We start from the raw sequence: 22790 nt of genomic DNA on the forward strand, positions 1-22790 counted from the left end.
CAGTAGAGTTTGGTCCGCAGATAGCTACATATGTATGAAAACGGAGGTGTTACGACGCATCAGAAATGAACCTTCGGATTGCAGATTTTGTGCGTACTGTCTATTTCTTATCAGGTATATTTGTGTAGTTCGTTATTTCGGAGTTTTAGAGTACGGAAATTGGCATGTTTCCTCAGCCAAAAATAAATTATTTCTCTATCTCAATACATAAGAATATGTAAGATACTTTAATTTATTGATTTAGTGGTGTACTTCGTTTACGGTATTTTTATATATGTCAATACATAGTATTATTTCTCTTAAAATATGAAAATATATATTATTTATATAATATACTTATGCTATTTTATACATATAAAACTTCAATGTGACTAGTAGGAAACATCCCAATTACTTGATTAAATGTAAGTACTTTAAATATACTTTATATGTCTTATGTGAATTTTGCGTAAATTGTAGCCTCATAAATGTGTACAACAAGTATCTAATGTTTAGCTCAATAATTTTTCGACATTCGCAGATAGGTACCTAACTATGTATTCTAGTTTCGTTATTTTTGTGGAAAATGTATTGTAATTTGATAACTCTTAATACTTCGGTCGATAAAACTTTTTAGAAAGTAGAATTACTTATTAAAGCTAGAGAATAATTTAAAGTTTATTTGTTTAACTATACGGAGTCTTTTTATACACGAGGAGAGAAAAGAAATCCAACAAAGTAGGTATTTGTGTAACTAATTATTATGTATTTTCACGTACGATGTAGTAATTTAAGTGTAATATTGCATGTTTTTCCGAAACCATTAATATTTATTGTGCCTGTACAAAAATTAAATGGCATCGTGTGTCACGGTTGAGGCATACCTATATTATGTATGTGATAATGTATGTAATTCACCTATACTTATATGTATATCTTATCAATAGTAACCTAATATATTGATTTTAATTGCAAGATAATAATTTGCCACAAAAGCAGTAATTTAACTAAAAACTACGGTTTACTCTCACTCACGTAAATATATTGAGGAAAGCTCTACTAATTTCGAGTCACAGAGGGACTTTCCGTCATGAGCAGCGTGCGCAGACGCGGCGACGTAGGTAATGTAGGTATATATATATATACACTAGTGGACCCGACAGACGTCGCCCTGTCAAAATTAAAAAATAATTAAAAAAACATTGTCCAGCGGACAAAATTGTGAATCTAAACCATTCTCAGATCCCCTTGAACACACACAAAAAGTTTCATCATAATCGATCCAGTCGTTTTAGAGAAGTTCAGTGACATACACACTTACAGAAGAATTATATATATATACTAGCGGACCCGACAGACGTTGTCCTGTCTACACGTCTTTAATTTCAAAATTTGTCGGATCCAATGTAAAACATTCCAAAATCAACAACTACTAATAAATTAAAAATTAATTAAAAAATCATTGTCCAGCGGACAAAATTGTGAATCTAAACCATTCTCAGATCCCCTTGAACACACACAAAAAATTTCATCAAAATCAGTCCAGTCGTTTAAGAGAAGTTCAGTGACATACACACTTACAGAATAATTATATATATAAAGATATACATGGATACACCGTTGTTTTAGATAGTATGTCACACGATAGTTATAAAAAAAGCAATAATATCTTATTTTAATTTGACAATGAGTAAAATTTTGGAACTTTTCATGGAGTATACCAAATTATTGTTATTTTTAATGGCATAAGTGCAGGAAATGTGCAGACGCATCACCAGATAGTAATCAGTGTCGCCAATGGACATTCGCAATACTAGAGGATTTACAAGTGTGTTGGCAGACTTTTGGGTAGTTTTGGGGACTGGGGATTCGGGAATTAGAGTAGTTAGATCTGTATTCTGTATACAAAAAAACAAACAAACAAACTGTTAGTACTTAGTTTTATTTTGCTATCGTATGTTCATTATCTGTAAGATTATGTTTTCATCCGTGTAATACCTCTTTTTCAACGGTACGACATTTATATTACACGTTTTAAAATAAAAGCACGGAATTAAACGCATATGTGCAAATCAGTGTGGCATTTTCCTGTATATCTTAAGGCTGTCAGGATAACACCGTATCCGTCATGACTGCGCGTAACATCGTCCTAATACTGTGTTGTAATTTATCAGTTTTTTTTTATTAATGTATTTAAAACTCATCCATTGTTCTTGGCTTTTCCGTATGAAAAGCGCGGGAACATTTGACAGTTTTTTTTTTAATAACCATGTTGGCAAACGTAGTGGCTGTGTTCTTCGTATTTAGCATGGAGTGTTGTGTTGCAGGGCTGTTGGCGGGCCAGTCACAATGGCTGGATGGCATCGCGAAGAGTTTGGGCTACGGGAGTGTCTATCACCACGCGGTCACCCTCGATGATAGCATACAGATACACAAGGAGTTTACTTTTAACCAGAAATTATCTTTAACACGTGAGTCCGTCCTCATAAAAATTTTGAACACGTTTCGATCCAAAAATTAATAAAAAGCAGATATAATATATTTCCAAATGCTTTCATTGTTAATGTAGTTTTACCTGACACATGTGTTAGGCCATATTTCATAAAACTTATTATCGTATTCCACATTTTATTACTTTTTTATCAACGGCTGTGATTATTATCGATAAATCAGTGAATTGAGTGAGGGGGCTTTTTTACATAATATTTTTAGCTGACTGCCTCGTTGGTCGAGTGGCCGCAATTGCGACTGCCGGGCAATGGGTCTCGGGTTGGATTCCCGTGTCGGGCAGAGTATTACTGAGTTTTTTTCGCTTTCTCGAAAAACTTCTCTGTAGTAGCACGGAGTCTGGAATTACCTATGTCCGGTATATGGCAATAGGCTCACCCCCTATTACATGGACTTATAAAGAAATGGTGAAAAGTGTGCGTACATTGTACAGCACTGACTGCACGGTTGGCGCGGTGGCTGGGCAACTGGCTGCCGTGCAACGTGTCGTGGGTTCGATTCCCGCACGGAACAACTCTTTGTGTGATCCACAGATTGTTGTTTCGGGTCTGGGTGTCATGTGCTTGTGAAATTATATGTTTGTAAACGCACCCACGACACAGGAGAAAATCCTAATGTGGGACATCGTTTAAAAAAAAAAAAAGGCAGAAGTGCACATTACATCACTTCTGCCTACCCCTTCGGAGAGGAAGGGCGTGACGTTGTTAGTTTTTTATTTTTAGCCAAATTATTTGATGTAGATATTATCTAGTGGTATTGATACCTAGCCGACGTGGTCATATTGGTGTTATGTGTAAATTGTACAAATTTAATAAATGTTGTATCTTAACGTTTTGCTTTTTATTTCTATCTGCACAGGGCCGTATAGGTACCCTTAGCCTTACGTTTAAAGTAATGGAAACCAGAGCACGTTAAGCGCTCTGATTGGTTGGTTTATTCGAGCTGGCCAATCAGATCATACTAAGGGTACTGGGCACGAAAAAAATACGGAAGGTAAATATAACAAACCAAGAAAACACCATAGATTACTGTATTTTCGTACTTTATTAAGAACCATTCAATAGTACAATAAAAATGTTATTCTAACGCACTTCAATTAGATAACACTGCGTTCAGTCTCGTCTAAAATGATTAGTTTTAAAATCTATTGTTTCCGAGATTACACAGTATAGTTAATATAATAACTAGAATTATAATCGACACCGAGTTTATGGAAATATGACCAAATTCTCATACATTTTGTCAATTTATCAATGAACTGATGGTCTACTCTTAGTTTCGCGTTCGGCGCTCTGATTAGTTGGTTCGTTCGAGCCAGCCAATCAGAGTGCCGAACACGTTCTCGATGCGATTACTTTAGTCGGAAAGTAAACTCGTACTAAGAGTAAACGATTGTAAAGAGAACAATTGATATTTCGTAAAACTTGACAATCTTAGATATATCCTGCTAAATAATATGATTTCTATCGTTCAATTTTCCATTAACTCGATGTTTAGGTATTAAAAAAGTTTTAAATTGAGAATCGCTTACTTTTAACATGAATCTTAACGTTGTTCTAAATGCTATCGTACATGCTAACTAACACATGCAAAGTATCGCCGACAAAAACAGTGTCTTTATTGGTATAATATGGAAACCTTAGATAACGTTTTCTAATGATATTTTAATTGATTATGAATTTATCGAATACAGATTGTTTCTAAAATATGTATAATGCGTTACTAAGTAAACATTGAATGGAATGTCCGTCATGGGACCTACTACGTATGTGGTCAGCTTCAGATAATAAAGGCCACATTAACTGAAAAAGTAAGGGTTCCCCAGGGTGTCATATTGGGACCATTTATGAGTACTAGTACTTAATGTAAAGTCTATCTTTGGTATGCTCATGACGAAGGAAACCTAAATTTTCTAGTAACATTAGAAAATTTACCACAGCTAAATCGTGAAAGTTTAAAATACACAGAGTTAATACATTATTAAAAGGTACAACGATTGATAAATATGCTCCTAAAAACTATTATTCCTATTGAAATACGTACGTTATATGACTGCGAATCTTACTTCTAAGTTTCAGACAGATTAAACAGAATGAACAGATGGAACGAAGGTATCATAAAATGGTAGAAGGTATACAATCAAAATGGTAACTGGTGGGGCGTTATCAATGAAAAAATTACAACTTCTTGTACCAGAACAGGTAATGTTCTCCCTCCTCAACTAATAAGTCGTCCACACCTGAAATGAAAAAAAAAATGATTTATGTTTAATTAGTGAACAAACAAAAAATGTATGCTGTGTAAAAACACAATTATATATTTTTGTTGAGAGTGATTCCTTACCGACTGGAGCTACGAGCTGGTTGCCAGGAGGGCTGGCGGGGTCAGGCTTCTCGGGCAGACGGTAGAGCAGCCAGTAGTGGTAGCCCATGGGTTCCTCCTTGTGACCGCCGATCGTGTGCACGTAATGACCGTTGGGCCACTCGCTCGCCTCAAACTTAAACTTCGGGAATATCTTTGCCGCCATTTGCATCACGTGGAAGAATGATATGTTCCTGTAATTAGAATAAAACATATTATATTATTAGTGAAACGTGTCTCTTTTTCCATACGGATGGTTAAAAAGCAAGAACATGAAACAAAATACCTAGTTCTTTTAAAATATCAATTGAATGCATTAATTAACATTAGCAAGTACTAGGATACTGGCATTTGCAAGCAGTTTTTTTTTTTTTACATTTAATGGGACGACGTTTGACCGCTATCTCACCTGATGGTAAGTGATGATGCGGCCTACGGTGGAGCACGTCTGCCCATAAGCAACCTATTCACTCGGGCCTTGAAGACACCCAGGTTATACCCATCAGGAAACACAGACTCCGGCAAGGAGTTCCACTCCCTAGCAGTTCGCACAAGGAAGCTTGAAGCGAAGCGCTTCGTGCGAGTGGGTGGGATATCTACCATGAAGCGGTGACGCCTCGCCGATTGTCTTGTGGTTCGATGATGAAAAGGACTAGGGGGAATCAAGTTGTGCAATTCCCCCGCACACTCTCCGAAATGTATCCGGTAAAAAACGGAAAGGCTTGCGACCTTGCGCCTGTGTTCAAGGCTTTGAAGCCGGGCCTCCACAAGCGCATCATCGTTGATGAGCTTCTTGGCACGCCTTTCAATGTGTTCGAGCGCATCTAGCTGGCATTTAGCCGAGCCGTCCCAAAGGTGAGAACAGTACTCCATACATGACCGAACCTGCGCTTGGTACAGGCTCAGCAGTTGTTTCGGTGTGAAGTACCGTCTCACCTTCGAGAGGATACCCAACTTCCTACCAGCCAGATGCGCCTTCGACTCTATATAAGAGCCAAAGTTTAGCGTTGGCGATAGAGTTACGCCAAGAAGCTCTAGATGATCCGATATTGGAACGGATACATTTCGGAAAGTAGGAGCCAGCGGAAATTGACTCCGTTTGGCAGAGAATAGACACGCCTGGGTTTTGGTAGCGTTGAACTTGACCAAGTTGGCGTCACCCCAATCGGAGACCGCCTTCAAGGACGAGTTCAACCGTTCGACCATGGATTCTCTTAGAGACTGGATCTGTGTTCCGCTAGTCCGCGCATCGGACACATACCTTTCAACAACTGTGCTGTCATCTGCATACCCAAAGATACCGGGCTTAAGCAGGTCGTTGATGTGCAGCAAAAAGAGCGTTGCTGAAAGTACTGACCCCTGAGGGACTCCCGTGTAGTGCTGTATGATAAACTCTAATCTCCAACCAAAAGGCCAAGTGTCAAGATTACGAAAGTGGGAGTTCTAGTGGGAGTGGGACTAACTTCACACAAAAAATCATGTCATAAACTGCTCCGTTGCGACAAACGTGATTAAAGGACAAACAAACCATTTTCTATGTATAATATTGGTATGGATTCTCTGTCCATCCAAAAATGTACCAGGATATCAGAATGAACAAGAACTTAATCACTTGACTTACCTAGGAGCAACCATGCGCAGGGTGTAGGTCTCGGTGACGTTAGTTCCAACCCAAAGCGTGTAAGTGAAGGATACGTTGCGTGCATCGGATTCGTTGCTGGTGCTGCCGGATTGGTAGGCCAGCTTCAGGGTGCCATCACCACCGTTGCTATCTGGAAGCGTTGCCAAATAACACATTTATTAGAGAGAATTGATAATCTTGATCAACGTGGTAGTCCAGAGTCCAGTACGAGACGCGATTAGTTTGATTAACAGTTTCCTTGAAAAATCTCATCACCTAAAGGTTCGTGACGGCTGTCGAGGAGTTTGTCAGCGCAGTGTGGTGGGCGGACAGCTGCAAGAGAGGCGGGTGTGAGAGCGGCCACAGCTGCAGCAGTGCTGGCCACGTCTCCCCAGCCACCGTCACTTCGCTGCCTCTCCACCAACCACTTGCGCGCCGCGGGGAAACTCCAGTGCTGGTGTGCGCCGGGTCCTGACTCAGAATCTTCCAAGGCCTGTAGAACAAAACATTGATAAGTTTTTAACAGTTTAAAGTGGAATGAATTGGGATTCAACATTAACAGGACAGGGTCTACATCATTATTGTTAGTAATATCCTATTCTATTAGCAGTAGTACCTGAATAGCTAAAGCGGTGGTGGTGAGAGTACCGAAGCTGCCATCAGTGTGCTGTTGCCTCGCGAGTCCGGCCATGGGGCGGCGCACGAAGTGGATGAGACTGCGGTGGCGGTGGTCCTGCACCACGCAGCGCAGCGCCAATATCACCATTGAGATCGTATCTGAAAAAGTACGAAAAGTATTAGTCAAGTATTTGCATTTTTCAAAGGAAAAGTTCTGAACAAAGTTGTGGTTTTAGTACTATTAAAATTTTGAAACATATAATCCAGGCAAAATAACTTTTCATGCGGTTCACACGCAGATTCAATTTATCTAGTCTATCAAAGACTGCATCCAGATACTCGAGGTGTTGTTTGAAGGTGGGCGTCAGAACAATCAGGTCATGTATGGTTGTTTCTTAGACAGTAAATAAATCATCTTTCTACTTCTTACCTTATTAAAATCAAAGAAATTCTGACTTACCAAGACTATGATCAGAAGCAGCGTTCGCGATATCCAGGAGCCTCCTAATATGACGGCGCCGAACATGGGCTGCTGATGAACAGGCAGCCAGGGTCGCGTAGGCGAACTCAAGGTCATGAGGAGGCTCACGATGCAGGAGGGCAGCCACCAGGTCTCGGCCATGGAAAGACCGAGGGTCCTTGCAGAGAGCTCCGAGGGCCAGGGTATATGCAGCGAGGCGCCCCAAAGGAGGAGGAGATTCGTGGTGTCTAGAGATAAAATTGTTTTTTTGTGATTTAAACTTGAGTTAATACTTTTAAAATTAATATTAAAATACTTTTCGATAATAAAGGTAATTATTAAATTACCCTGTTTTATGATAGGTTTTTTAATAATGGGGCATTTGATTTTAATTTGCTATTAAATTGTGACAGTATATTAATTATAGAAGGCTCACTTGGACATCATGAGCAGAATCTCGATTTCCATCTGCTTGGCTGACAGCTGCATCTCCAGCCCCTGCTGCTCAATCTCCTTGCCAGTGTTATTAGCCAACTGGAATTTTTAAAACTCGTAACATTATAGTTGTAGTTATTCAAACAGTTAAATATCATTTATAGTAGATAGTTAAATTGGTAAAATTAAAAAAAAAAAAACAAACCTAAAATTTTGGGTAGCTGCCGATTTCAATAATTGATCCCAATCCAAAATTTTTAGATTAAGAGTCGATTTTTCACATTAGTTCTATAGAGTTTCAGCCAAAAATAAAGATCGATCCAAAGCTTTTTAGATTAAGATCTGGAAATCGGTTATTGAAATTGGCAGTAAGACGTTCACTGCTACGTCAGCGGAGGATTTGGTGTGAACCATAGATGTCTTACCCTAATGGTAAGATGCTTTGAATAGTTTTCTGTTGCCGTAGCTGAGTATTAATTTGTAGGCCGAACTTAAGCTCACAACTAATGATATCTAAGTCTAACTAACTTGGATAATAAAGATCCCGCTATCTGATCTGCACAAGAACTATTAGGGTTGTAGCAGTCAGATATTGGCAAGGCGATACATCTCTGGATTAAGACGAATGCCAATGCGACACTAAAGTGTATCTATGATGGGTTCTCTGAGCTTTGCTGAACACCTAGTTGGTTATTCGCCAGAAATTAATGGGTTCAACATGATGGTTATAGGTAGTTACCCTTTTAGTATTACTTATCATGGTGGATTAATGCATTCATATTTAAGAAATACTTAAAACTCATTTGGCGTCGTTATAACTGAAGGTGGTATTAAAAATGCAAAAATAAAAATAAAGTATTTTGTATTGTAAAGTCCAGATACTTGTAACAGCCGAATTCAATTACAGATCTCAATCTTGAATATATCTCGATTGAACTAAGTTTTTGTCAGAAATTATTTCATGATTTTGGTTACAATTTGGTTACAAGCAAATTTTATGGTGAAGCCATAAACGTAGTTTTTATTGTCGTATCCTTTTGCTCAACTTCTACCATGAGTTTGTAGCAATAGTATTTGTCGATAGTCGCTAGCGACGACGTAAATGTTTTGTATGGCAAATTTTTGTTCCACAGGTGATCGGTAGAGGCGTTGTTAAATTCGCTATACAAAAAATTTATGTCGTCGCTAGCGACTACCGACAAATACTATCGCTTCAAACTCATGGTAGAGGTACCAGCAGTGAACTTTCTTCCATTTGATAATGATAATGTAATAATTACCTGCAGTGTCAGCATAACATGGTGGGTATCGTTACCCCAGCCCCAGTCAGGCTGACGGTGCTGCAGCAGATACTGTAGCGCCTTCTGTATCGCCTGGCCCTCATTCAGGGTCTCCGTCTCCCAAGTCGTGGTGGTGGTGGATGTAACCACAGTGGTGGTAGTCGGAGCCTTAGTCGTCACAGTCGTTGGCGGCTCCGTTTCTGGAACGCACATATTTGTAAGAATACACCTTTTTGGATCTGACGCCCTAATAGTATTTTTTACAACTATTCCGACGAATTGAGAACCTCTCTTTTTATTTTTAATTGAAATTCATCTTGGTTGACGAGTTAATATTTGGAGAAAAAAGAGGCGTATTAATATTATGATATTTTTACATAAATATACATGAAGGAAAAGGAAAAGTATCTGGATAAAAATGGTCATAATTGTTTTGTTTCTTTTAAAAAGTTTTTATCTTCGACATAACCTGAGTAAGACTTTTTGAAAATTGTACAATAAATAAAAAGTCAGTAACTCACCAGTTTGACAGTAGCCCATCGAGGCGAGCATCAGAGCACATAAAGTAATTAAGTAACGCTGACCCATGGCGGAGATCTGTAACAAGAGAGAACAACAACTTAACAAATACCAAAAACACTCGTCTAACGGTATAACACTTGATCTTGATTATTGTTTTCACAAGTAACGGGTGTCCCAAATTAACGCAAGATTTGAATTTGCTCCCATTTGTGCAGTGAAGGGTTGGCAACCCTGAAAAAAAAGTAATTTGACAGCTAACAGTATAGGGTTATTAAAAATGGAGCGTTACACGATAGAACAACGTGTCTTCATTATTAAAAAATATTTTAAAGACATTTCCAGGTCGTGTACTCTCTCGTTTCGGTGATCAAAATTGGCCTCTTAGATCGTGTGATTTAACACCATTAGACTTCTTTTTATGGGGTTATTTGAAATCACAAGTATGTCAACAAGCCCTCAACCACCTGTGCATTAAAGGAGGAGATTCAACGCTGCATCAACGAAATTCAGCCACATTTATGCAGAATGGTCATGGCAAATTTCAACAAAGCCGTGGAGGTCATTTGTCCGATGTGTTATCTCATATATAACCCTATCCTATGTACTTTACGAGTCAATAAAAATATAACTATCAAAAGACTAAAAACGGCGTTTTCTATTTAATTCAAATCTTGCGTTAATTTTGGGACACCCTATATAAGAAGCGACAATCACCTTGAAAATTGATTTAAAATAGCGAACTTCTTAAAAGATTCCACTAATACTTTTGAAACTAAGTTATATAAGGTGTTCTAAAATTATCTGCCACGACTTTACTACTGACTAAGAATACAATAATAAGTAGGTATAAATTATTGATAATGAGTAATTTTAAGAGCTATCTCTTTCACTATGGCAGATACATTTAGAATACTTCTTATACAATAAATATTACTTCAGAAAGATACCTTAGACTGCATATAAACAAACCCTAGTTAGTTAACAGTCAATGTTGTAATCTCACGGTGCATTATCAAAATACATTCTTTAGTACAATAGAAGACAAAATATCCGGCCTTTAACTGTTTTAACTGATATTAAAGATGGGTCATTTTCATCATCGTAATCACAATCATAAAATTAATTCAATAGCTGCATAACAATAAATATACAGAGTCATTCTAATTGAAAATAAAGTCCATATTTCTCATATTCTAAGTACGCAATTACATCGAAAGTGGAACGATCGAGAGCCACTTTAGATGGCGCCACCATCGCTAGATAGAACACGTTGTCGGTTCAAGACATTCGTGATAGATAACGCAGGAAATTGACTCGATGAGGATAGTATGACACCAACATCAGTATTTGTGATTTAGTAGGTGCACTCGTGTTTTTCTTAAACCGTCACTTGTTTAAACAACCTATTATTAGTTGTAAATATTATGTAGTATATTGAATGTTAGATTAATAAAAAAACAACCTAATATAATTAAAAAATAATCTATATATATATATAAAAATTAATTGGTGTTCATTAGTCTCGCTAAAACTCGAGAACGGCTGGACCGATTTTTTACAAATTTTGGTCTTGAAAAGTTGAAGTCCAGGTAAGGTTTAAAAGGTGAGAAAACAATATTTGAGGTGGTACGAAGTTTGCCTGGTCAGCTAGTATTATATATTTTGAAATCCTCACATTTTTTTTACATCTCAGGCACCTATTACTTCAACATATTACATTTACTTATAATAATTGGAAGATATCCTGTAGGTGCTACGTCAATGCTACGCGGCTACGAAAAAACATACAATACCACATGACAACACATATTAGACTTAGAGGTATACGATCCTTGCAAAATAATGAAAAGGCATACCGATACCAATATAAAAACGTATGTAATGAATCAAAGAAACGTTTGTGTTTCCACAACTGCTACGTTTGCTACGTCTACTACGAGCTACGCGCTACGAGCTACAAGTCTACGAACCGCTACGAGATTGAAATAGCAGCTATAGTTCCCGTAACTTGAATAAAGTTCAACTCATCATTGAATTATCAGAATACACTTATTGCTGTTATACACTACAACATATATTTTGTGTACAGATACTACCAGTGAACAGGGAAAGTTAGGAATATGAACTGAAATAAAATTAAAATCACGCAAATCGGATTACTTTGAGTCGAGTTGTAAGCGCATTAACCACAACTAAGTTATTGTTATTTCTAGTGAATTACTAGGAAGGTAGATTGTTGTGGGTTAGACAGAGTAATTTTCGCCCCCGCTTGTAGAGTAAGATTTGATTTGAGGAGTGGAATATTGGTATAAATAGAACAGTTCGCAACGACACGCTTTTTATCCCCAAAGGGGAAGACAAAGGTGAACCTACACATCACGGCACGTAACGCCATTGTACAAAGTATATACAATGTGATAGGGGTGAGACTTCTAACCCGTTAAGGCTGAGTACTACATCTAATTTTATCGACAAAAAAAATAATATGGGGGGTTGAACCCCTAATTGAAAATATTGAAAAATAGTGAGTGAGTCGGCAAAAATAATTCACAAATGATTTTTTTTCTCACCAAAACATTATCAAACATATGAAAAAAGTAATGAATTAGTTAGCCAAGGTTATTAGCTACCGTTTGTCGTTTTTTTTTTTGTTTCTACGACGCATACAACCTTTGATATCAAAAAAAAGTAAAAAGAAATAAAAAATAGCCATATTTTTAGGGGGAGGGGATTCGACCCCTTCGACCCCCGACTTTTATCCATAAAATTAGATGTAGAACTCAGCCTTAACGGGTTAGAAGTCTCACCCCTATCACATTGTATAATAATAGAAGTTTAGAAATAAAGATCTCGTGACTAAAATAACAATCCTAATGACGAAACAAAACGAACAAAATATCTCGGATATGTGAATACAGAAATGGATCCAATATTTCAATATATTTCAAATATTAAGATATCCATGTTCGCAAGTATAACATGAACTGCTATCTTATAATGAATACAGTTGTAAAGAGTGGTGTGCAAACTGAAAAGTTTAGTTTCGAAGGAGCAGCAGTAGAATTTATTTGATATTCAAATTGCAAGTCGTCCGCTGAGGCTTGCCTCGCCGGCAGTTTGCTTGCTGCTATTGAATTTGGAAACTTTATGAAAATCATTATGTTGAGTACATCTGCTGTGTGTTTGGTACTGTTAAGAACTTTAAAATTATTATAATAACATAATTACAATTTAAAAACAAGAGTGATGACATAATTAGAATTTACAAATAGGAGTGATGATCATTTTTTATGACCACCTTGTAGATTAATTAAAAAAATATTGGATACTTATTTTTTGTTTTCTTAAGAAATCAAATAAATGCCGTACCCAATTTCGACGATAAGTTGATTTGATATCGTGTGATGTCTCGATTACCCATCCCGACGGGTAAAAGTGATTTTAAATTTGTATACCCTAACTCACAGCATCCCTATACCACTGGTCATGAACGATTACACGTTAACCGCCACGTCGGTCACTGGTGACTCACGCTTAGCGAAGGATCTGCCTTCAACAGTTTTCTCTCAGCAGTTAATGCTTTAAGCATCGGTTAAGCTAACTTACTAGTTACACAAATGTTCTATAGTGTACGTAAAAAAACTATCAATGAGCTAATTACCCTTAGCTCTAGGCTAACAGTAATCATTGAAATGATAAAGCGCAACCTTATATAATACTTAATTCCTATCAAAATAAGGACTAAACTTCAACGATTAATATTCCTTTCAAAACGAATAATCGATAAAAGTGTAAAGTGTTAATCGATACTCGATACAAAGCGAAGTAAACATGAATCGTTGAGATGACTCTGCAACATTTCCCGTCGATGCCTACATTTAACAAATTGTTATTTCCTTGCACGATTTATTCTACAAAGCTTATTTTGTAACAGGATAATATGAAATCAATACTCCCCTATCTTTGTGATAGAATTTGCTGTGAAATAAACGCGGATAACATAAATATGTATTTTATGTATGAGGGTGTTGCATGTACCTATGTATGTATAGTCTGTATGGATGTGAAGTGGAGTGAAATAAATTAAGGACAGTATTGGTACTGTAGACTAAATTATGTAGATCGGTAGTTTCCGAAAGACAACGTGGAGTGTTGTAGTTTCCATATTCATTTATTAATTGAGCAGGAATCGGGATGTTTACTAATAACATAACTGACTGAAAGTGCATAGGTTTTGATAATAGAATACATTCTCGAAAAAATGAATAGGTTATGATTATATTATTTGTTTTTACTTTGACGGAAAAAACAATCAAAACTGCTACTACGCATATCATTTGAGTAAAACTATACAATATGTGAAAAACGTCGACCCATTACCGAGTTAAAATAAGAACACCAAATCTATGAAATCAGAAATAGGTTTAATACTCTGCGCATTCATGGAGTCCTAGTACCTGCCTAACAAAAATCAATATGATACACGGCTGTCTTAAGAACGCGAAATGCTTGAAAATAAATATAAAAGGTAAAATGGCGTCGTGTCGCGTCTGAGGACGGAGGTAAGTGAGTGCGATGGTACTGAATATGTATGAGCACGCACATCATTTACCTAGTCCTCGCGCGAGCCTCGCGAGCATACAGCTTGATGTTTTTATCATCTTACTTTTTATATTTTACTATCGATATTTGAACCATTTTTAAATAAGAACTAGGTATACTTAAGTAAGAAAAATGAAGCTTTTGAAAAGTATTGTGTACCATGCTTGATGCTATTCTAGAAAAAGATCGTAAATAAGCACCAATGGTTTGACTATGTAGTCAATCCATGGTTTTTCTCTAACTTGTGTTGCAAGATACGCTTTTATGCATTTATCAGTATCTATAAGGCTTTCTGCTTTCGTTTAATTAATTACAATTGTAATTATGTATTAGGTGTACATAATTCTATTCAATGATTCAAACCCATTTCAGTAAATGTCTCACATCTCTGAGAACATAAGCCTAATATACTTGTTCTGATTTATTACAAAATCCGAACAACCTGTACATTACAGCAATCATTCTCTTTCCTCATACATCAAGAATCAAAACGAAATCGTTTGTTTTAAGTCATAATATAACTCAACTCCGTAATATTTGTGTGTGTAACTGAGACAATTTATCTACTGTACGTCGCGCAACGATCCGTGTCTGATCTGACGCTTGATTGATGGAGCTCTTCAGAAGTGCTGCGATCCTAGTACCTCGTGAGATGAAGAATGGATATTGTAGATCTTTTTCTCACTTGGAAGAGAAAGAAAAACATTTGAATAATGAGGGCGTACTTTGCGAAAAGTAGGCGTTTTAATTTAGAACAGGATATTAAGCCCCGGTTTGTAAGAGCTTAGTTCTTGCAGAAGTTTCCTAAATATCGTTCAGGCAACGACCGCACTGTCTGACCAATAAGATTATTTGTTTGGCTTAAACGGAAACAAAACTCTCCTATAACGAAGGTCAGTTATACATAGAAGAACAATTAAGTTTGATGAGTCTCGAGGAAATCCTTAGAACTGTTAATTACATTAGCTAAGAATAAAAAGAAACATCTTCACGCAATGTAATTAACGTATAAGTTAGGCGGAGCAAAATTCTTTCCTAGAACTTTGTCGAGACGTGCTCAATTTTTTATGGGGAAACTAGATAGGTTCGTGGGATTATTGCGTGATATATCAAAGGTTGTTTTATTTCGGTTTGTCGCGCAGAAGCGTCGCAGGTGTGCATTTAGGTGACGAGAGCTAATTTTCCGTCTACTGCGCTAATTGAAGAGGCGTCCACGCACCCGCCCGTGAAACGCTCGAAATATCCATTTACTTGCGCACCTACTACACGTTGCTATATTTACGTGCTTAATTTTATGCTCTACGGCCGTTTTGGCGTTAAGAGTCGCGGAAAATCGACTAAGGGGACTCTTAGACGATTTTTCAGTTTATTTTTTTATATGTTTCGTTTGAAGTTGGATTTGTGATTCTTATAATTTTTTTCTCTAGGGAAATTAGTTTAACATTTTATTTCTTTGTCGATGTTATGAGATTATTAGATACCTGTATGTACCTAGTTAGGTTAATAGACTGCCTCGTTGGTCGAGTGGTCGCAAGTGCGACTGTAGGACAAGGGGTCTCGGGTTCGATTCCCGGGTCGGGCAAAGTAATACTGGGCTTTTTTTGGTTTCAAGAAAATTTCTCAGTAATAGCACGGAGTCTGAAACTGTGCCCAGTATATATGGCAATAGGCTCACCCCAATTACATGGAACTTTAAACACAAATGGTGAAAAGTGGGTGCGCAGTGGTATTACGTGCCGTAATGTGCACCTTTACCTACACCTTCAGGGATAAAAGGCGTGACGATAAGTTCCTATTTACAAATAAACTAAAGTTGAAGATGCCAGAATGAAGCAGAGTTTTCTATTCATAGTACATTTAATAACCAAAGAGTTTAGTCAATGAGTTTACCTGAAGTTTGTTAAATAAATGTTTTAAAGTAACGAAGGAATATTTGGCCAAGATAAATGGCTGGTATATAAATGAACATTTACAATAAGAGATGATACTTCCCGCCCACGCAGCTACATAAACATCCCGAATTTAATAACTTCAGTGATTTCACTGCTTTAAGCTGAGACAAATGGCGTTTTACCTTATGTATATTTTTAAAATGTCTACAACCCGTGACAGTTCACTGGTGGACCCCCTGAACAAAAAAAATGCTCTAATTTCCTCCACACTTAACCGAGAAGGTTATTAAGGTTTAGATAAGTGCTGATACATTTTGATATTACATATTGCATACATACATATCGTCATGCCTTTTATCCCCGAAGGGGTAGGAGAGGTGCACATTATGGCACGTAATGCCACTGTACAATGTACACCCACTTTTCACATTTTATATTGTAAGTCCCATGTAATAGGTGGTGAGCCTAATGCCATATACCGGGCACATTTCCAGACTCCGTGCTACTACTGAGAAATTTTCGAAAATCCGAAAAAAGCCCAGTAATACTTTGAGACCCCTTGTCCGGCAGTCGCACTTGCGACCACTCGGCCAACGAGGCAGTCTTTTTACAAAATAGGTTGTATTGAAAGGGTAATATGTCGTCTCCGATTTGGTAACAGCGTTACCCTTTACCCTGTCATGTGTGTGAAGACTAAAGGATTCCTTACATCAGCGGATTGGTAACGTTTACCTGCACTATTTTATTGGTGATGTAGGGTAACATACATAAATGTCTTATGAAGTTATGTATACCTGGTACTTTCACACCCTCACGACTCTCTTTGGTCGAGTTTTGAGTACCACCATCGTGTAAAGGGTCGACTCCCGAGTTAGGCGTAAGATTGATTACTGGATTGGATTTTTCGGGTTTTATAGCGTCTGGACTTGTACCCAGAGTATGGAATTAGTTAGCCCACCTGTTATTACATGGGATTCATAACATTATCTAGCGAAAAGTGAGAAAAAGTTAGAATTTTTAGGGATTAAAAAGCGTTAGGTTTTAGTAAGGAAATAAAAACTTATTTTCATCGTTGTTCCGTTTATATAGCTTTGCTTAACGTCATGAATAAGATAAACAATTTAATGTTTAAAAGGTATTAAAATATAATCTTAATCGTCAAAACCTGAGGATAAAAGACTGTAATCTTGGCTACGGCAGACGTCCTTAGAATTTTGTTTCAACCACTCAGAAGTCGCAGCTTACCTATTAGACTTTCAACGTTAATTTACGCAATTTTAAGGGAGGACTTTCATCAAAACTAATAGCACTCGAAGTGGCAATTAAAATGAGAAATGTTATGCCATTTACAACTTTCGTTGAAACACTGATAGGTAGGTACTGAGACGGACGGCTGGACTAAAATATTCAAGCGTCAAAACTACGCCCAACGGGAGATTACAATTTGGAAATATGATAGAACAATACTGTGAGTGGTGTCGAAAAATGAACAATACTTTTCTGCGAATATTTCACAATAGTTGGATAAAGCTGAGTACAGACAAGACGTGGAACTATGATTTGTTAAATGTACATACGAGTTATTTTTAGTTGCCGTTTCATCAAAGCAACGTTTTGTTAATGTTATTCAATATCTAAATTCTAATCATCTTAAATAGCCCCGTTTATTTTATCTAAAACGTTTATACAGTACGTATCGATTCATGGCGCCATCACCGTGAACGATAACAATTTTCTAAAGCTGGTAATAACAGCTATTAGAATTTAAAACACCTTCCCATCAACGTTTAAACAAAAAAGACTTAAAAAAATAATCTCCTCTGTAAAACCGCTTAACGAGAGTACTTTTGTTATTTCAACGTACGTTAAAAATTCTACCAGGCGCACATAAAGATAAAGATCTCTTCCCTAACGTTAACACATGCAAATTTGCTTATCGACACATGATACGATGTAAAATATGCATAAGAGCAACGTCGGCCGAGCTTTCAAATGCGAGGTACAATTTACATTTTTACCTCGCCACCCTACCATTGTTGGCACACATCATGCGAGTTTACCGACGCTCTAATCCTGAATATCAAAGGAAATATATGAAACTCCTTTCCCATATTTTCTCAGAAGTGAACGAAAGCTGCTTATCCCGTTTTGACGGAGAGCCGAAGAAAATCGTAAATATGATAAAAGTGGTAAAGAAAATTTTAAATTAAATTTTTCTATTTTAGGTCAATGCTATTTTTGACGAAATTAATAGAAAGTTATTTTAGAATGACTACAGTAATAATATAAATGTATCAGCTCTATAAAGATCTTAGTTAGAAAATTAGATTATTGTGCCTAATTTTCAGTCTAGGGAGATACGATCAAAACTAATAATAACGCGGCGCCTATTGTAACATAAGATACCGTCGACCAAACTAAACACATCCTTACATAACTAAATTTGTCAGTTTCGTGATTTATTACAAATTACTAACAGTGTACTAGGAGTTCAGATAAATAGAGAGGATACGGTTACAATTTTGCTATTAATCTACTGACGAGGATTTATGAAGGGAGCTTGGTCCAATTAAAATATAGCATCGCATCATTCGCTTGGTATCTGGTGATTGATTAACTGGTGTTCTTACGGCGCGTTCAATAAACTACCGATCGGTAAATTTGCTTACGACCCGTAGAATTTTGACACATTTTGTATGGAGCTTATGTCAAAATTCTACGGCTCGTAAGCAAATTTACCGATCGGTAGTTTATTGGAACGCGCCGTTAGTCGTCATGTTATCTTAGTACGATTCCCCATGCATCATATGTTTTAATTCTTATTTAGTGAGTAGAATCGTTAAGAATATTTACGTCACAGATAAATCACTTAACTGATATGCCAAATTGTATGTTTTTTATCGAAGCCAAATTTTTTGTAACTATTGGCCAGCTCAATAACTGCCCTTGCATTCTTATCAATGTTCGCAATCCTCCTTAAATACTAAGCATCGTGCTAAAACCGCGAAATACCCGTTTCCTTACAAATTCACGATTATCGCAACTGTTATCAGGTAAATTGATGCTTAATAGTCTTGTCATTAGAATACAAATTAGAACTTCCTTTGATCTGATAACGGTCCTTAATCGCACTGAAGATTAAAAGAACCTTTTTTCTTGAAGTGCGGTAGTAAGTGGATTTTCTTCACCTTCCTTTGATAAGGAACTCGCGACCCATTTTAACGATATAGGTCTTGATTTACACGTTGAAATTGAGGTGTTACTTGCTATGTTAAAATTAAATTGATTTGATTTAGAAATTAATTTCAAGATTTCAATTATAACAGTACAAACCAGTTTGATGTTTAGAAAAAAGCATTTCGGGTTATAGATACATACGAGTACTTTTATTCTATGTAGAATACATACGACTTATAAAGATACATACACACTTTTTCCTACGTACATAATACATAAATAAATAAAAACAATTTTAATACTTTTTAGAACCATTTTTTTTTCGAATTTACGTAGTACACATAAAATATGTCGGTATTACAGTTGATATTACGTAGAAAATACGCAGCGGGAACTCTCAAGGGAAATGTGTGTCGCGAGCACAGCTACAATGACATTCAGCCAGGATGACACCTCTAATGAAAATTGGCTATAGCCTGCGCTTTTAAATCCCATGTGAACGCAGCTTTATGCGCGGCTAGACAGCCAGATGTTGCTACAGTAAAAAAATATATTTGAATTTGAATTAAAAATAATGGTTGCTTAGGAAAATTGTTTTATGATATTATCTAATATATAAAATTTCCATATCACAATGTTAGTTACCGTACTCCTCCGAAACGGCTTTACCGATTTTTACCTAAACTTATACCTATGCGTATTCAGTAGGTCTGAGAATCGGCTACTATCTATTTCCCATATCCCTATGTGACAAGGGTTGTTCACTCTTAAATATTATTTTTATTTTTTTGGCGAATTTTTTTTTGTTTGTTTTATTTTTTTGTAATGCGGCATTAAAAAATAATTTATAAGGCAAAACAACGTTTGCCGGATTGGCTAGTTATATATATAAAATGATAGCTCGTGTTACCTTTTTGACAATAAATTATTAGATATGTACCTACATTTCAAATTAATACTAAAAATGACTGATTTAGTAACTAATTAATAAAAGTAACTGCACTATACTACACATGGCTAGCCATTGGAGAATGGAGGCGACTGTTTAATAGAAAACGAGTGATTGATGATAATGGACTATGATTATGAGCGTAGATACACATAATATCGTATTTTACTTACCACACATTTGATATTCACTCAACTACAAAATAGGGAGGAAATTGAATAAACAGCCAAAAAAACAATAGAATTCCCGATCATGTCTAGTATGACCCAATATTTTTTCCAAACGCGAAAACGTTATAATAGTTTACCTGACCTTCGTGTACCAATAACTCTGCCACAACTTTCCTAATAAAAGAGATAGCACCTGCCGATGTATGGTGCCCTGGTAGCTTATAACTTAATGTTTTATTCAAACAACGGTGTTTGGCGGTCAATAAAATTGCAGAAGACAGGAATATTTTCCTTTAGCCATAAATCTGGTTGGTTGATATTGTTTTTATGTTTATAATGGTAATTTCTCCTATGGTTAGAAAGAGTACCTACTTAAAACTAGTTCATGAACTTGCAACTTATTTAGTATCAAAGAGATTGTCTTGTTTTTTGAGGTGTGATTATGGCCACCGAGAAAGACGCTTCGGTGTTTTCCGTTTTCTAAAATTCTCGCAGTATCACGGAGTCAGGAGTCATGGCTGGTGTTTGGCAGGCTCGCCTTAAATAAGGTACACGAGACTCATTTTTATAACATAACCTGTGAATCTTTACCTCGCACTCCGAGATTCAAAGCCATGATGTTCAAATTTAGTCAGTCTTATCATCTTGTAATCAAGACAAATATTGCCTAATTGAGTAGATATCTCTATTCTACGTATTTTAGAATTTATTCTAAGACCGACGCCATTAAGATACGGTTCTCTATTACTCCATTAAGGGAATTATACTATCTTCTGTTTTCAATTGCCTTTGCAATATCAATTTTTTAACGGATTTTGTATTCTAAATTCGAATTTATTCAAATCTAGATGGATTTGCTACTGTCGCAATACAAAATGGAATGTAAACTTTTTTTTAAATTTCGTATTTGGAACGGTCGTTCGCAATCAGATTAAACTAAAGCCGCATAAATCGTGCGTTGTCTATACTCTACTAAATTACGTAAACGGTCAGAAAATATGGTGGCCAGTAAAATGTTACTACTAGGTTAGCAGATAAAGTGAAGTTTGGTGTGTTTTATTTTCATTTAAATGACATCTATACTTGCAATTTGCAATGAACAATCTCTCTTCCCAGCTTAAAACCTAAAATACATGCCTAGAAAATAAAAAAATATATACCCTTATAACATAAGTTTACGTTCCAAATATGGCGGAATAGTGATCTTGCAGCTTATCTGGTCGCGTCGTAAAGTTGTCTGCGCAAAAAGGATTGCTAAGGCGTCTGCCCATCGGAGGGGGAACTTGGCCGAAAATAATGGAAAATGGAATCGAATATCTCTCTTGGCGCTAAATATTTTTTCTTCACTTATTTTAGAAAGCTACGAGTTTTTATTTACTTTCGTTTGTTGGCTGTTTCAACGCCTGTATTTAATTTTTGATAAAGAGAATCACTTAAAATATCAGAGGTATTTCAGGCTCTGAATAACTAACTAGACCGAACATGTCAAAGCTTTGAGATCACTTTCCAACGCAAACAAATATATTTTTAAATATCAATCCCATTTTCTAAAATAAAATTTAAACATTCACATACGAAATATCTGGAGGTATAAATATTAACATATTCATAGTGTTCATCTCGTCCAATTTTGATAAGCAAACAAGCCGCCATTTTGGTTCTATCGTGGAAAGAGAAAAAATAAATCGTGATAAGCCTCGGGCCCTTCTGGGTTATTTTGTAAAAAAATATAATACTTTGTATGTTTTTTTATCTCGGCATTGCAATGTGTCGAGACCTCTGCTCTGAATTGTGGCGAGAAAGCGGAATGGAACGTCATCAACACAGAATGGACAACACTATTGTGTGTTGTTTATGATTTTTTCTTTTTTTTTTTGTTTGCGCGGCCGCGGTCCCTGTTTTTCTTTTTGGTTAATCGTTTCTCGGGAGGTTTGTTTTGATTTTTTTTTATTTCTAAGAGCGTTCTTATTATACCTTCATGTTCGTTGTTGTGAGAGCTAAGCAGTAATTATAAGAATTCTGTTTGTTTTACCCTTACAATCTAATAGATTACGAAATCTGTTAACAATTGCTAAAATGTTCTCATTTTACATTAAAAAGAAACACAAATTCACAGTTAAACAACAAGACATAGGTACAGGGCTGACCTTTAAAACAAACTGGTCACGCCTGAAACTTTCACAGTTTCGAGTTTCAGTGTAACGTTGACTTCATAA

General features: G+C 36.5%; 1 protein-coding gene and 1 long non-coding RNA gene across 3 annotated transcripts in view; one reads left to right on the forward strand and one right to left on the reverse strand.

Annotated features, from left to right (window-relative positions):
• Nucleotides 1-22790, reverse strand: part of LOC118274615 (uncharacterized protein CG3556) — a 99456-nt gene that overhangs the window by 1303 nt on the left and 75363 nt on the right. The window contains exons 3-11 of one of the 2 annotated variants that reach the window (XM_035592244.2): nucleotides 9784-9859; nucleotides 9263-9462; nucleotides 7984-8081; nucleotides 7548-7795; nucleotides 7086-7246; nucleotides 6746-6962; nucleotides 6470-6620; nucleotides 4831-5042; nucleotides 3513-4726 (exon numbers count right to left, since the gene is read on the reverse strand). In XM_035592244.2, the coding sequence (XP_035448137.1) occupies nucleotides 4665-4726; nucleotides 4831-5042; nucleotides 6470-6620; nucleotides 6746-6962; nucleotides 7086-7246; nucleotides 7548-7795; nucleotides 7984-8081; nucleotides 9263-9462; nucleotides 9784-9850 (1416 nt within the window). In that variant the 5' untranslated portion in view covers nucleotides 9851-9859 and the 3' untranslated portion in view covers nucleotides 3513-4664. Of the gene's footprint in view, nucleotides 1-3512; nucleotides 4727-4830; nucleotides 5043-6469; nucleotides 6621-6745; nucleotides 6963-7085; nucleotides 7247-7547; nucleotides 7796-7983; nucleotides 8082-9262; nucleotides 9463-9783; nucleotides 9860-22790 lie in introns of those variants that run through there. The other variant, XM_050697048.1, reaches the window with a different exon arrangement.
• LOC126911226 (uncharacterized) lies at nucleotides 138-3316 on the forward strand. The gene is made up of 2 exons (XR_007705751.1): nucleotides 138-2141; nucleotides 2307-3316. It is a non-coding gene; the product is annotated as an uncharacterized LOC126911226 (long non-coding RNA).

This window comes from Spodoptera frugiperda, chromosome 11, assembly GCF_023101765.2.
Source record: "Spodoptera frugiperda isolate SF20-4 chromosome 11, AGI-APGP_CSIRO_Sfru_2.0, whole genome shotgun sequence".
Lineage (NCBI taxonomy): Eukaryota > Metazoa > Arthropoda > Insecta > Lepidoptera > Noctuidae > Spodoptera > Spodoptera frugiperda.